General features: G+C 41.3%; 1 protein-coding gene across 1 annotated transcript in view; it reads left to right on the top strand.

Annotated features, from left to right (window-relative positions):
* DOCK1 (dedicator of cytokinesis 1) overlaps positions 1–14,281 on the top strand; it is a 298,906-nt gene that overhangs the window by 212,892 nt on the left and 71,733 nt on the right. The window contains exons 33-34 of the mRNA XM_010001879.1: positions 4,520–4,578; positions 11,119–11,267. Coding sequence (XP_010000181.1) covers positions 4,520–4,578; positions 11,119–11,267 — 208 coding nt within the window. The remainder of the gene's footprint in view (positions 1–4,519; positions 4,579–11,118; positions 11,268–14,281) is intronic.

Genomic DNA, 14,281 nt, shown 5'->3' on the forward strand with positions numbered 1-14,281 from the left:
CATCATTTCTATGTGTTATCCATAAATGTGATAAAATATGTCTGATGTGTTGGTCTTGACCTGCAAATTCAGCCACAGGCAGTTGCAGATCTAAGTTAGATGCAATGTCATGATACTGTAACTTCAGGAAAACATATACACTTCTTTTCTAATAAACTGAATTTTTAATGATCTCTTGATTATCACAAGATATTTTAAAGACAAGTGATTTTATCCTGGTGTTTCTGCATATGCTAATTCACTTGATTAATTTTGAGAACATCTGCATATAATTCTGTATACTTAACAGTGGTGAGATCACTCTGCTTTTCAAGTTACAGCCACAAATTTCACTTTCCAGACAGACTCAGATTTTTGTCTAATTGGGATGCCAAATGTACAAAGGTGCCACAGAAGAGTGTGTAATTATGTCATTTTCTCTTGATCTTTCAGAGTCTTCCTGCGAGCAATTAATCAGTATGCAGATATGCTCAACAAAAAATTTCTTGATCAAACCAACTTTGAGTTACAGGTAGGAAAAAACACCAGTGTCTTGGGGACTAATGTTAATGGTGCAAGAAATGTCTGCCCTCAATGTGTAGTTTTGGTGTGTGTTTGTGTTGTCACAAGCCCTGGGTGACCAGTTAGGCCAGTTTGAGGCTGAGCAGGTGTGGTTGAGCCAGTCGTGTTCTGTGGGTCTTGACCTAGAGCAGCACCAGGTTTTACCCAGAGCATCACAGCTGCTCCTTCAGGAGCAGCAAAAAGGGGTGTCCTGGGTGTCCTCCCCCTTTCTGCAAGAGATGCTTATGTAGAATTATTGTCCCAAATGTGGAGCCTGAGGTGTGTTGTCTGAGTGTCCTGCTGAGGAGAAATGCTCCAGTTTTGGTCACTTGTTCAGGATCCTTCTTGTTTTTTGCTATTTATGTGTTCACATTTAAATTTACTTGACTCATCAAAACACAGTGGATTAGGTTTTGTAGTTGGGAAGTGTTTTGTGAAAACATAAACCCAATGAGGAGATGTACTAAGGAGGTATCAGGAAACACTGTCTCTGTGGTGTCTGTTATTTTCTTCTTTAAATATTTATGTGCGTAATTTTGATACTTCTGAGTTGTTTTGTAGGTGTGGAGAGAAACATTTCAGAGAATTAATGGTGTCTTTCTTTTTGTCATTTTGGGGGCTGTCAGCTTTGGAACAACTACTTCCACCTGGCTGTTGCTTTTCTCACACAAGAGTCTTTACAACTGGAAAATTTTTCAAGTGCTAAAAGAGCAAAAATACTTAACAAGTAAGTCCTATTCATCATCTAAATCATGGACAAGAACTCTAGGTCTATTAACATAATTTTAGTTTAATTTCTTAGCTAAATCTATTCAAATTGAGATGCAATCATGGTATAATGAAAGGTTGGTTTTAAAAACATGAATCAAGTATTGCATGTGTTTCTACCCTTGAATTAAGACCTAAATTACATGATTCATTACTGATGAAGACAGTATTTTATACTGCAGGATGTTCATAAAGTCAAGACTTTTCAGAAGTATTAGCATATTATAAAACTGCATTTTTAAATCACTTTAGCTTTGTGCTTATTCTAATCTCATTTTACGTGTGCTCTTTATTGCTTAATCCCTAACGGCCTTTTAGAGTGAATTTTTGTAAGTGCAGCCAGTTTCTCTGCCATATCCCTGAAGAATGGGCTTGGATATCTGCAGCCTTGTACTCTTTCCTGGTTAAAAGGGATTACATTGCCTCCCTCTGAACAGGGAGCTTGAACTACCCCTTTGCTATTCAGAATCCCACAGCAAATGAAACCTGTCAAAAGAAAAAGAAAAAGACTGGAAATCAGACTGGTGCAGGAATATTGCATTTAATGACTGTATTTCTCTGGGTTTCATTGGGGTGCCAGTGTAGTGGATCTTACTGTTGATTAACTAAAGTGAAAAAAGCCAGTGAGGTGTTTTCAGACTGTGGATTCTCTTCTTGTGTCAGCATTTGTAGAGAGTGCCTGCAAAAGCAGTTTCCTGCAATAGTCAATCAGGTTCCTGCAATTCACAAAAATGAGGATTTTCAAAGCTGGATTCCTTCAGCAAGTATCACAGAATCCCAGACTGGTTTGGGTTGGAAGAGACCTTAAAGATCACCCAGTCCCAACCCCCTGCCATGAGCAGGGACACCTCCCACCAGCCCAGGTTGCTCCAAGCCCCATCCAACCTGCCCTTCAACACTGCCAGGGATGGGGCAGCCACAGCTTCCCTGGGCAACCTGGGCCAGGGTCTCACCACCCTCACAGGAAAGAATTTCCTCCTAATGTCTAATTTAAATCTCCCCTCTACTGTAGCTCAGCCCCCTATGTTCAATATATATTTTATATGTGTATCTATACAGAGGAAGAAGATGCATTTTGTGTTGCTTCACCTCCTAAACTGAAGCCTTGTTGCATATTAGGCTGATGAGATCACAGTGAGGGTTTGTCCCTGCTGCAGTGCCATGGGATTTTAAAGGCTTTTTGCTTTAACTCTGAGGGTCACAGACTGGAACTGGGACACACCAGGCTCTGTGCCCCATCCCTTTTTTTTCTTTTTTTTGGCAGATAAATTTTGCCCTTCAAACTCATCCCCTCTGTGGTGAGTACTGGGGAGCTTTTTTTGGAAGCTGTGCTTTACCTGAGCTTTAAAACAGAATTTTTAACCACTGGATGATCTAATACATGTACCTGTGACTCCTGGGGCTTCCTTGATGAAACAGGAATATTTACAAGTCCAGTGGAAAAGTGGTGTCAAGTGGAGCTCAGGTTTTTTTGCACTCATGCTATAAATATCATAAATAACATTATAGTCACACATTTGCAAAAGGAAATCAAGATGGTTTTGTGGAGCCAGATGAATTTTATTTCATTTGATTTAGAAGTTATGGAGCAAAATGGTTTTGCACAAGATGGGACAAGTGATGCAAATTCTCTTCTGTAATTCAGATTGAAAAGGATGCTTGGAAAAGACAAAGTGTTCCAGCCAATTAGTGGGCAGAAGGATCTAGGCTGTGGCTGCTCTTGGTCTGTCCAGCTCTGAGGTGCCCCTACCTGAGCAGCTGAGTGCAGCCCAGACTCCTGGCCTGAACACAAAACCAGCAGCTGAGCTGATTCCAGGCTGGAAATCACTGTCGAATACATTTGTGGACTGATATTCCTATTTGTGAGGACAGGAACCCTAGACAGAAAGGTTCTTCCAGTGATTTCTCTGTTAAACTGAGCAGCATGTCTGGCAGAAAAAAGGAAACCCAAGAAATCAACCGACATTTGTCACTGCTGATGTTAGTAACTAGATTAAGTCGTTTGAAGTGGTTATTTAATGAAGTTTGCTAAATTGTAAATCTCTGTTTATAATGATTTTACAAGTTGTTGTTTTCAGTTTAATCATGTTTTGGAGGCAGAAATCAAGACCATAAATTCTACAAGACACAATAAATGTATGGTCTGGAAGCACTAATTTTTATTGCTGTGTGAAACCACTTCCAGCTCTGTGCTCTAATGAATCAGTTCATTCCATATCATGCTCACCCATCTTCCTAAGCATGTATTTCAATTAATATGTCAAATATGTAATGATTAAAAATTTAATTATTGTAATTTGTAGGTTTTTACTAAACATTGCATTTAAGCATTAGATAATAACACATTCTTAATGGTGCAGAAGAATCTCTTTAATCCGTATTAATGACGAGGTATCTCACTGTTATCCCACAGGTTACCAGGCTGTACCATTTCACTCACCTGGTTATTTAAGTAATTATCTTTAACATGCAAATATTCTGTGCAGCAAATACATTTTTGGAGCTCATTATGGTTCTGATCCCATCATTAATGAAGGCAGCAGGATGTTTTTCAGTCATTGAGCTTTCCTGGTATTAAAGCGGAGAGGGAGCGGAATAGTGAAGTAACGCTGATGGGAGATGGAAGGTGTTGGTGGCATGAAGGTATAAGATGTCACAGGATGTTCCTTTTTGTATTTTCTAGGACAGTGTTATGCTAAGAGGGTATATAAAAATAAAATACAGCCTTAGGCTGTGAAGCTCTCTGCTGTGCTTCCTTCGGCCGTGGCTGTTTGAAAACTAAAAAGTGCTCACAATTAATCTCAGTAATCACCTTGTGTCCCAGAGGAGGGTCAGGTGCTGTGAAGACATGGCAGGGAGAGGTTTTGCACAGGGAGGTGTTGGTGTGTTCTCCCCTTGGTAAGTGTTGCTGCAGAAACTGACAACTGGAGACTTCTGGAGGAAAGCAAGGAACAGGAGGTGAGGAAGAGAAGCTGGTGGCTGCATCTCCTGGCCCCTTGTTAAAGGGACATCCAGCAAAGTTCAGTATTTAGGACTGAGCTGGTGAGAGAGGCTCTGCACTGTGATTGCATTGGTGGAACTTGGAAACCCTGCTCTGTAATCTCACATATTTCTAAATGCTGATCAAATTTTAACACGAGATGTTTCTGCATATGGATATCTGGTTATTTATTTCTTTTTTAAAATGATGGCTTTGTTTTCTTTTTTTAAGGTATGGTGATATGAGGAGGCAGATTGGGTTTGAAATCAGGGACATGTGGTATAATCTGGGTAAGTAGCCTGAGCACCTGGTGCCCAATGCTTTCACTCAGTGCTTGGATAAACCAAGTTAGAGATAAACCAAACTGGCTTTCTATTGAAATAATGGTCAGCTTCCAAAAGGCATTAGAAATGTGGGTGATAGATGAAATAAAGCCACCCCTGGATGCTGATTTTGCCATCTGGGAAGACAGATAACTGGAGTCAATGTTTACGTATCTGCTGTTTTTTCATGGTGTTCAACATCACACTAAATAAAAAGAAACTGTTATGGTGATACCTGTTGAACACTTTTTTCTCCTTAAATATATGTACACACACATGTATGTATACACACCCATGCGTGTGGCTGCAGTAACTGGGACTGTAGCAAACTTAAGGCATCCAAGGGATATCAGGAACTTCTCCTGGAAATTCTGCTCAAAGTTGGGTTTTCAGTCCTGTTTGGCTGTATCAGAATGACTTGGGAAGATCAGCAAAGAATGGGAACTTGAGCATTCCTGGAGTCTATAGGTAAATTAGGCACATCTGACTGTCTCACGTCTCTGCTATTCTGTGGGTATAATTTAGCTATATGGGGATTGAATTTCATGAGAAACTGAGTATTTGCTGTGACCTGAGTGTACTCATCTGCCAGATTTCATTTTCCTGAGCTTAACAGCAGAGACACTTCAGCTCTTCAGAGTTTTATCAAAAGTCCCTTAAATTATCAGAAATAAATGCATTTGCCACTTCACTTATATCTCTAGCTGAGTTGTTGTTGCTGAAACTTGAAAAAAATCAGCATATATGAGAGAAGGGAATGCAGGAGTTCATAACTATGTAGTATCACAGAATTTGCATCCACTCTGCTGGAATGATGAGAAAAGGCTTCTGAGAGCAGCTGAGTTCACGTTTTATTAGAAGCATGGTTGGTGAATTAAGTGCCTGGAGAGCAGATTAAAGCAGAGTGCACACCTGATATGTGAGTTAACAGACAGCTCATAAAATCAGAGCTGTGCCTGGTGCTGGGCCATCCAGCTCAGGATGCTGGCAGCCTTTTTGTCAGTAATTAAGCCAAATCCTTCTCTGTCCCAGACTTAGGGTTGTATATTCAGCTGTTCTCTTCACAAACTCCTCCAGCACCTATGGACTCTTAAACCTCTCCTGCTTTTCCTGGAAATGACTGGACTGACAGTAGAAAAGTTTGCAGACACAAATACATATCTGGCCATTCTTACAGGAGGTTATTTTATTCCTTTTGAGGACTGTGGAGTGTGTTGTGTTTTTACCACTGCTGCTGACATTGGCAGCTCATGGACTAGTTATTTAGTTGCTCCAGGTTCAGCTTTTCACCATTAACAGACAGATGATAATAATTTCTCCTGGAGTTTTGGGAATCATTTAGCATGATGGGTGGTGTATTCTTCAGTGTTTCTTTCTGTGCTGTCATGAAAGCCTTTAATTTTTGATAGTTTTTATAAACTGAGATTACCCAGGTGGCTGACTCCATGACCTGCTCTAGCTCTAATGCCTGTGATTCCGTAAGTGGCTGAGATCATTAATGTTGAGGGAGACAGTAAATTGCTGCTCTTCCCAACAAAAGCTGGAAGAGGAAGGTAAATCAGAGGCAGGACCCCAATCCAAGGCAGCCTTTGTACTCCTCATAATGAGCAGGTTGCTTTTTCTCAGCTTCTTTGTAGCACAGATCATGCTGATTGTGTTTAACTCCCGTCTCTTCACCAGTCTGTGTGTGTCACAGCATCAGGCAGGAAAGGATTCTTGGGGAGTTGGTTGGGGGATTCTTGTCACTTTTGCCTTAGAAGTTGCACTATGTTAGTCAAATTATTAATGTATTTGTTCAGCAACAAGATCAGAAGTGAAAAACTATAACTCTGGCATATGCTTGTGCATGTAATTTTTATGATGATGCCAGTGTGCCTAAGATATGATGAAGCTGAATAACCCTGACTTTTGATTTAGGTATTAAATGGTATGGATAAGCCTCAAAGATTAATATTTTGTCTCATCAGTTTTTGTTCATAAGTACCATGATTAATGTATAAAGCCTGCTGAGTTAAAACTCACTGGTTGGGAACAACACAGTCCTCTAGATGTAATGCACATTGAAGCATATGATTTATTTTCTGAAATTAAATAGTAAAATTGAAAATCTAAAATATTTTTTCTGTGTGTATCTAATACAGTGGTGGCTGCTTTATAAGTATAGGAAAAAAAACAAAGGCATGTAGAATGGGGAGCAACAGTAGCCAGCTGTGTGCACAAGCTTTAAAACCTGTAATTTAGGAATAAGATTTTTGTTTTAAACAGGGAGCCATGTAGGAGAGATCCAGCCTGACAGCTTTTGCATTTAAATCCTAGTTGCTGCTGTCCTGTTTGATACCCTGCCTGGTGGGATCATGTAGGTTTTAGGTTTGAGTGCTGGGATGCAGCAGCAATGAAGGCAGCTTTGGGGAGCTTTGTCCCAGTGTGCAGATGAGCCCTGGAAGCACTGCAGGGCTTGTGTGCACCAAACCCAGCATGTCTTAGTCTTTATAGGCTCTTTGCCTTCTGTATCACTCTCCAAACTTTAAAGTAATCATAGAATGGTTTGGGTTAGAAGGGACCTTGAAGATCATCTAGTTTCAACCCCCCTGCATGGGCACCTCTTACTACATCAGGTTGTTCAAGGCCCCAGATCATAGAATCATAGAATCATAGAATCTTAGGGGCTGGAAGGGACCTCGAGAGATCATCTAGTCCAACCCCCCTGCCAGAGCAGGGTCACCTAGAGTACATCACACAGGAACTCATCCAGGTGGGTTTTGAATGTCTCCAGTGAGGGAGACTCCACAACCTCCCTGGGCAGTCTGTTCCAGTGCTCTGTCACTCTCACAGTAAAACAATTTTTTCGGATATTCACCTTGAACCTCCTATGCTCCAATTTACACCCATTACCCCTTGTCCTATCACTGGTCATCACTGAGAAAAGCCTAACTCCGTCCCCCTGACACTCACCCCTTACATATTTGTAAACATTGATGAGGTCACCCCTCAGTCTCCTTTTCTCCAAGCTAAAGAGACCCAGCTCCCTCAGCCTTTCCTCATAAGGGAGATGTTCCACTCCCTTAATCATCTTCGTAGCTCTGCAGATGTATTATATTGTATTATATTGAGTCATTGTTTGAACTGGGGCTCATCAGACCTTGGTGGGACGGTATCAAAGAGGCATAAAGCAAGCCATGGCCTCTCTCTTGGAAATGCCAGAACTCAGTGTGTGCTTCAAAGTGGCACAGGATGCAGTTCAGCACGTCCCAGACACAGCCTGACACTTGGCTGTGTGTCCTGGTTTTCCGGGGTTAACGGTTCCAACAGTTACACGTTAAAGAAATTGTAAAGACATTTCAAAATAATGTTCTTGTGGTAAAGCTGGGCAAGGAAAGCCAGCTCAGAAAATGTTGCTTTTTCTTGTTGGTGTCTCAATCAGCTGGAGGGAGGTGGAAAAGTAAAATTCCTGAAGATGAAGTGGTTGGTGGTGCCATCCAGCTCCCCGCTGGCCCAGCCCGTGACATCAGAAAAGGTGTCTTGACAGAGAAGTTAAATGTTGTTGGAGGGAAAGTCAGAGTTAAAAATAGACCTGAGCTTTGAGCGTTATATAAATAGAAGTCATTACAAATAATGCTCTTGGAATTAGCCATGCATGTTCAGAGCTGACCCAAGTGAGAGGGGAGGTTGCTGGCAAATTATTCCGTGGTTTTTGTGGCTCAAATTTAAATCAGAAGAACCTGGGAAATGTCAGTCACACATTGCCCAATAAAGGGTCTGTTTGGCCTGATAGAGACTGTTGTGTGGTGTGAGCAGCATGAAGGATCATGTCTCATGGCGACGCAGAAGCTGCTGCCAGGAGAAGTTATTGCATGTTCAAAAGGATATTTTTTGTGTGTGTGGCTCCTGAAGCAGCTGCACAACTTGGTTTTCAGAAGAGAATCCCCAGTTTTCTTCCACACTTGTCATATTTGGACTCTGTGTGGGAGTTCCCACACTCTCAGGGGGAAAAAAAAAAAAAGAAGCAATTTCTTTGTTGGGTTATTAATCAGAATGTGCTGGCTGTGGCAGCAGCTCTGGAGTGCAAGAGGGAAGAGCCTTTGGTGTTTTGTTCTCATGCTCCCTGCTGTGTCACAACACCACGTTGATGGCATCATTGTAGCAGACACATCGTCTGTGTCATCACATCACCCATGTGTGTCACAGAGTGCAGAGGATGTCACACAGGCCTCTGAACCTTCTCCTGCATTGCCTGGTTGGTGTTCCTCCTCATACATACTGGATGAAGAAAACTAGTCAAGATGGATTAATGTTTTACTCTGTGCTGCCCTGCCTTCCCGTGGTCACTGCTGGCCCTGCTCCTGCCTGCAGCTGTGCTGTAGGGCCAGTTCTTCACATCCCAGTCTAGTGGGAGGGGTCCCTGACCATGGCCAGGGGGGTAGGAACTGGGTGATCTTTAAGGTCCCTTCCTACCCCAACCAATCTGTGATTCTGTGATCCAGAGCAGGCAGCACGACCCCAGCAGGTCATTCCCCTTGCTTTTCCATGAGCTCTGGTGCTGTCCACCCATGGACCCTCCAGATGGCCTGAAGAGCTGTGTGGGTTTCAAACGGCAGATGTGGGATTTTTCAAGCAGTTCTCTGCTTGCTTTGATTTAAAAGCTCTGTTGGTGATTGCCTGCTTGGCAGCACTGCTAATAAATACAGTGGGTGAAGGGCAAGGCAGCAGTACAGCTTCATGGTGCTGGGGCTGGTAAGGCTGGGAGTGAGACCTGCAGCCACCCTTGGCTCCCTTTCTCCTCGGTGCAGGTGCTGGTGAGGATCTAGGAGGTGAGACCTGCAGCTCTCTTATGCCTTTGTCAGCAAACTAGCTCTTCAGTTACTCCTTTTACGAGCAAGACATTCATTTGACCCAGAGAAGAGGAAAGAAGATTAAAGATTATTTTTTTTTAAAGTCTTTTTTCAACTCACCATTTTTCATGTCTGAAGTTCAGAAGATTAAGTTACTTTCTGAGGGAATCCCTGTGCTTGAAGCAATGGAAAAACCCACGGTAGCACACCAAGAACTTTGTGTCATCAAGTTTGTGCCTGATGAATAACTTTTGTCACTCACATTTGTTTTCTGAAATATTGACTCTGACTTTTTCAGGCATCATACAAGAAAACTGTCACCTGAGTGGCCAAGTATAATAATACTCGTAAGGGAGACAGAGGAAAGCTTTATGCCTCTCACTTGGTATTCCTCACCAACAACCAACATTGCAGCATCATACAAGTAGCAATTTTAGTTGAGTATTAATTTGCTCTAATAGGCTCATTAAAGCTTATAGGATTTTGAATTTTGCTAAATCAAGTAACTTAAATAATATCTGCTAAAAAGAAGTAGCATGTTTTGTTAGTAAAGGATTTCTTCTTGATTACATTTGTTGAGATTTATGTTAGTTCTGGACTAGTGAAACTGTTAATTAAAGATGTAAATGGTTACTGCCTTATATTCCACATACTGATGTAGTGCTGGGGAATATAAATTAATTAGAATCTGTTTCTGACACAAACAACTGAACATGTAAGCTGAGGGCTCAGCTCTGAAGAGGTTTAGGCTGAACCACAGCAGTGGGTGCATGAGCAGCATATGAGCCTGACTGTACCCAGCAATTAACCTTGTACCTGTGAGAAACGTCCCCAGTTGTGCAGTGAGGTTCAAATGAATCCCAGCCTGTTGCTGAGTAGAATATATTTGTATTTTCTAAACTTCTGCCATCAAGTCCTCTGCCTGCAGCTTTCCGGTGCTACGTTATGCTCCTTTGCACCAGTATCTTTCCATGAAGTAGCTGAAGAGATGATTTGCAGAACGTATAATCTTTCTTCTCTACACCTTGGCTAAGTAATATGAACAGTAACAAGACTTTTTTGACTAGTCCAATATTTATTAGGAACCAGGTTCCTGTTAAGGCTTAATTTCTGTGCCACGTGTGGAGAGCGTAGCGGGGAGGGTTGGGGGAGTTTGCTCTTGGGGAGATTAATGTGAAATCAAGTTTGCCAGGCAGATCAGCACTGGAAGAATGAAGACATATTGTTGGCTTTGTGAGATGTAGTGCCATGTCTCAAGGCTGTGCAAGTCTGCACTTATGGTGACACTTTGATAGACTGACACAGAGAACAATCTGTGCGTGGTAGAAGATGCACAAGTCTAAATAAGTTAGTACAGGTGACGTGGCTTTTAGCCTCCTCTCCCAGCCATAAGTTGTATTTTTAAATACCTTGGAACTTAATACAAATGTGTCAATATAGGTGCTTTCTGGAAAACATGGCAAGTTCCAGTTTGACTGCTGATTCAACATCTCCTTTTGGTTTGGGTTTGTACATCCCACATTCTCGTGGCTTAAAAAATAACTCACATTTCAGTGGAGTCGAATTTTTCTTCTGCTATACAAGAATTTACTGATACAGCTTTTATAACAGTTCTCTTCTACCAAAGTCAATGGCTGTTCATTAACCCTGAAATGCATCTTTTTTTTTTCTCTTAAAGGTCAGCATAAAATCAAGTTTATCCCCGAAATGGTAGGACCTATTTTAGAAATGACGCTGATCCCTGAAACGGAGCTTCGGAAAGCGACAATCCCCATCTTCTTTGATATGATGCAGTGTGAATTCCATTCTACCAGAAGCTTTCAGATGGTAAGCTACAGATACTCAAAGTTTGTAAGAAAGATTTAACTTTCTTCTTTGAAAAAACATAGGAATTTTTGCTATTTCCTGATTTTCTAAAGAATAATATAATTATGGATTGGCTTGTTTTCTTGTACTCTCGAGTGGCTCTGGAGTTTTCGTCTGTTGGTTTTAAATTCTTCTGGAAGGCAGAATATGCCTGAAGTAAATGGAACTGTTCTTTATGGTACAAAAGGAGAGCAAAGACAGATGTCTTAAATTTTCACTGTGACTCGGAAAAGGAGTCTGTTCCTGAGTTTAATTGGACATAAAGGAAGCCTGGTGGCATGGCAAAAGAAGTTATAACCTGTAAGAATTTATCATCTCTAGTATCTCACAACTTTGACACTCTTTACCATTTTATGGATTTTGAAGAGGAAAAAAAAGTGATCCAATCAGAGACAGTGTTTCTTCATGCTACACAGACACTGCAAAATCTGAAACACTAGCATTTTTATTCTATTTTATTTTAACGTTTTCAGAGAAGTCCTTGAATAAGCACACACAATTTTATCCAGATAGCATGCATTTTGAGAGACAAGTGGAGTGACAGAAAATTGTCTGGCAGCATTCATTTTACCTTCCTTCCCTTGAAACATTGCCTTATGGATTGAGTATAAGACTGGTTAGGCCAGGTTGTGGTATAAGCTAATGTATCCCCTGTACACTGAAATTTCCAGCAATTCAGGATATGACCTCATGAATTTTGCCATAAAGTTTGACTCACATTGTCTACATTTTCCCCTTTATATTGGCAGTTTTCTTTCTTGGACGAAAACCTTAAAAACCATAACCAGCTCTTAATAAATCTGTAGCCAGGGTAAATAAATATCTGTGTGGAGAGACTTAAGGAAGGGAAATGGCATCAGCTTTATGACTTTGATTTGTTTTGTGCTGGACAGCGTGTGGAAAGGTTGTGAACTGTGCTTTGGATCTATCCAATTACTGCATAATCATTTTTCCTTATATTTGACTCCGATGATCCTATAAAGATTGAAATGCTCGCTGGGATGCCATTTAAACAATTTCCTGTCAGATGCTCTGTTTTGTTGCTTGTCATTTTTTATTTGTACAATTATATGGATCATGAAAAATCCGAGGGTAACTTTATAGCTAAATTTATGGCCCTATATTTTCTTGACAGAAGGAAAGCAGCTTTGTGTGGAATAGCTGGGTGATTTTAATAAATGAATGTCTTAAATATTTCACACAAGTTCCTTTTGCCTTTTGAGAAGAAAAATGCCTCGTGTTTAAGTCAGAGATGTCTTGGATTGTAGGTACTCAACATATATTTATGTCAGTATAGCTTCTTTCTTTATGGACATAGCATTGATATGACAGGTGCAGTGGTAGTAAACCTTTTTTCAGTGCATTTGGAGTGAACAGTTAGGCCTAATGGGGAATAATCAATCTGTCCATTTACTGTTTGGCAGATAATGTGGTTATATGGTTTGCTGAGTATCTCAGATTGGCCTTCAGGGAATGAAGAGCACAGCTTGTAAAAAGCAGAGAATTATAGGAAGTCTGACTTGGATGGGACCTCTGTAAGTAGTCTGGCACAAACTGGCTCTTAGATTGGGTTACCTGGGGCCATCTGAAGTTCAGTATTGAGTATTCAGTGAAGGAGGTTTCACCATTTCTCTGGGTGACCTATTCCAATGTTTAGGATGTTTCTTCTTATTTCCAAATGGAATTTCCCTGAATCAACGTGTGCCTGTTGCTGTTTGTGTTGTCACTGTGCATCCTTGTAAACAGAGTAACTCTATTTCTTCTGTAACCACCTTTCGGTGTTGGAAGGCTTGAGTCTGCTTCTCTCTAGACTGAACAAAACCAATTCATTCAACCTGTCTGGTTGGGCCAGGTTCTTCAAAATATGGTGGCTCTCCTGGCTCTCCTTTAGGCCATCCTCAGTTTGTTAGTTTCTCTCTCGAGCTGAGGCAAAAAAGCTAGACAGAGTATTCCAGCGATAGCCCAACAAGTGGAGTAATCCTCTTGATCCTCTTGCTGTACTCTTATTTATGCAATCAAGGACACATTTTTCCTCCATTCAAGGGCACACTCTTCTTCATGTTCAGCTAGCTGTCCACCAGGTAGATTCTTTACAGCAGAGCATCTGGTACTGCTGCTTGCAGCTGTGCCACCCCAGACTCAGGACTTTCTTAAGTGTTAGGCAGTTTCTTGTTGGCTGTCCTTCAGACTGTCAAAGTCATTAAACCACCAGCCTTTGAGATCAGCAGTTTAGCTACTTTTTCAATCCACCTTCTAGTCTCTCTATCCAGTCCATATCTCACCAACTTATCACAGAATTGTCACAGTTGGAAACAGACCTCTAAAATCATTGCCTAACAAGTAGGTTTTGAGCGACTTTATCAAACACGTTGTTAAGAATGTGACAACCACAGCTCTTCATCCCCTGAGCAGGTAGTTTGGTCACAGAAGACAGTCAGGTTGGTCAGATGCGACGTACCCTTGATAAAACCATATTGGCTTTTCCTAGTCACCTCCTCACCCTTCATGTACATGGAAATAGCTTCCCCAAGTGCTTCCTCCGTGGTTTCCTCAGGAGCTGCAGTAGTACTGCCTGGCCTGTAGCTTCCCAGCTCATCTTTGTTGTCTCTTTTGTATTTAAGTGATAGGAATATATATAAAGTAATTTAAGTATTACCAGGACCTAGACAAGCTTTCATACGTAATGTATCAATGTAATGGCTTATGTGTCTATCTGCAACCACCAATTACCATTGTCCAGCATTGTTTTCAAAGAGAACCTCAACATTGAATGGTTGGGTGCTCTTAAACAGATCTGCCAGAAATCCAATTATCTAATCTTGTTAGTCACATCAGCAAGGGTTTAGATTGGCTCTGTTTCTCCAGCAGATGCATAAACCTGATGATCTGTGGGGGTGGAATTGAAATGTTTTGCAGCACTTGTGCTCTGTGCTGGCCGGTGTCACAACCAGGCAGCTTCCCTGTGGCTGGGGTCC

This window comes from Chaetura pelagica, unplaced genomic scaffold (assembly GCF_000747805.2).
Source record: "Chaetura pelagica isolate M959 unplaced genomic scaffold, ChaPel_1.0 scaffold477, whole genome shotgun sequence".
In the NCBI taxonomy this organism is placed as follows: domain Eukaryota; kingdom Metazoa; phylum Chordata; class Aves; order Apodiformes; family Apodidae; genus Chaetura; species Chaetura pelagica.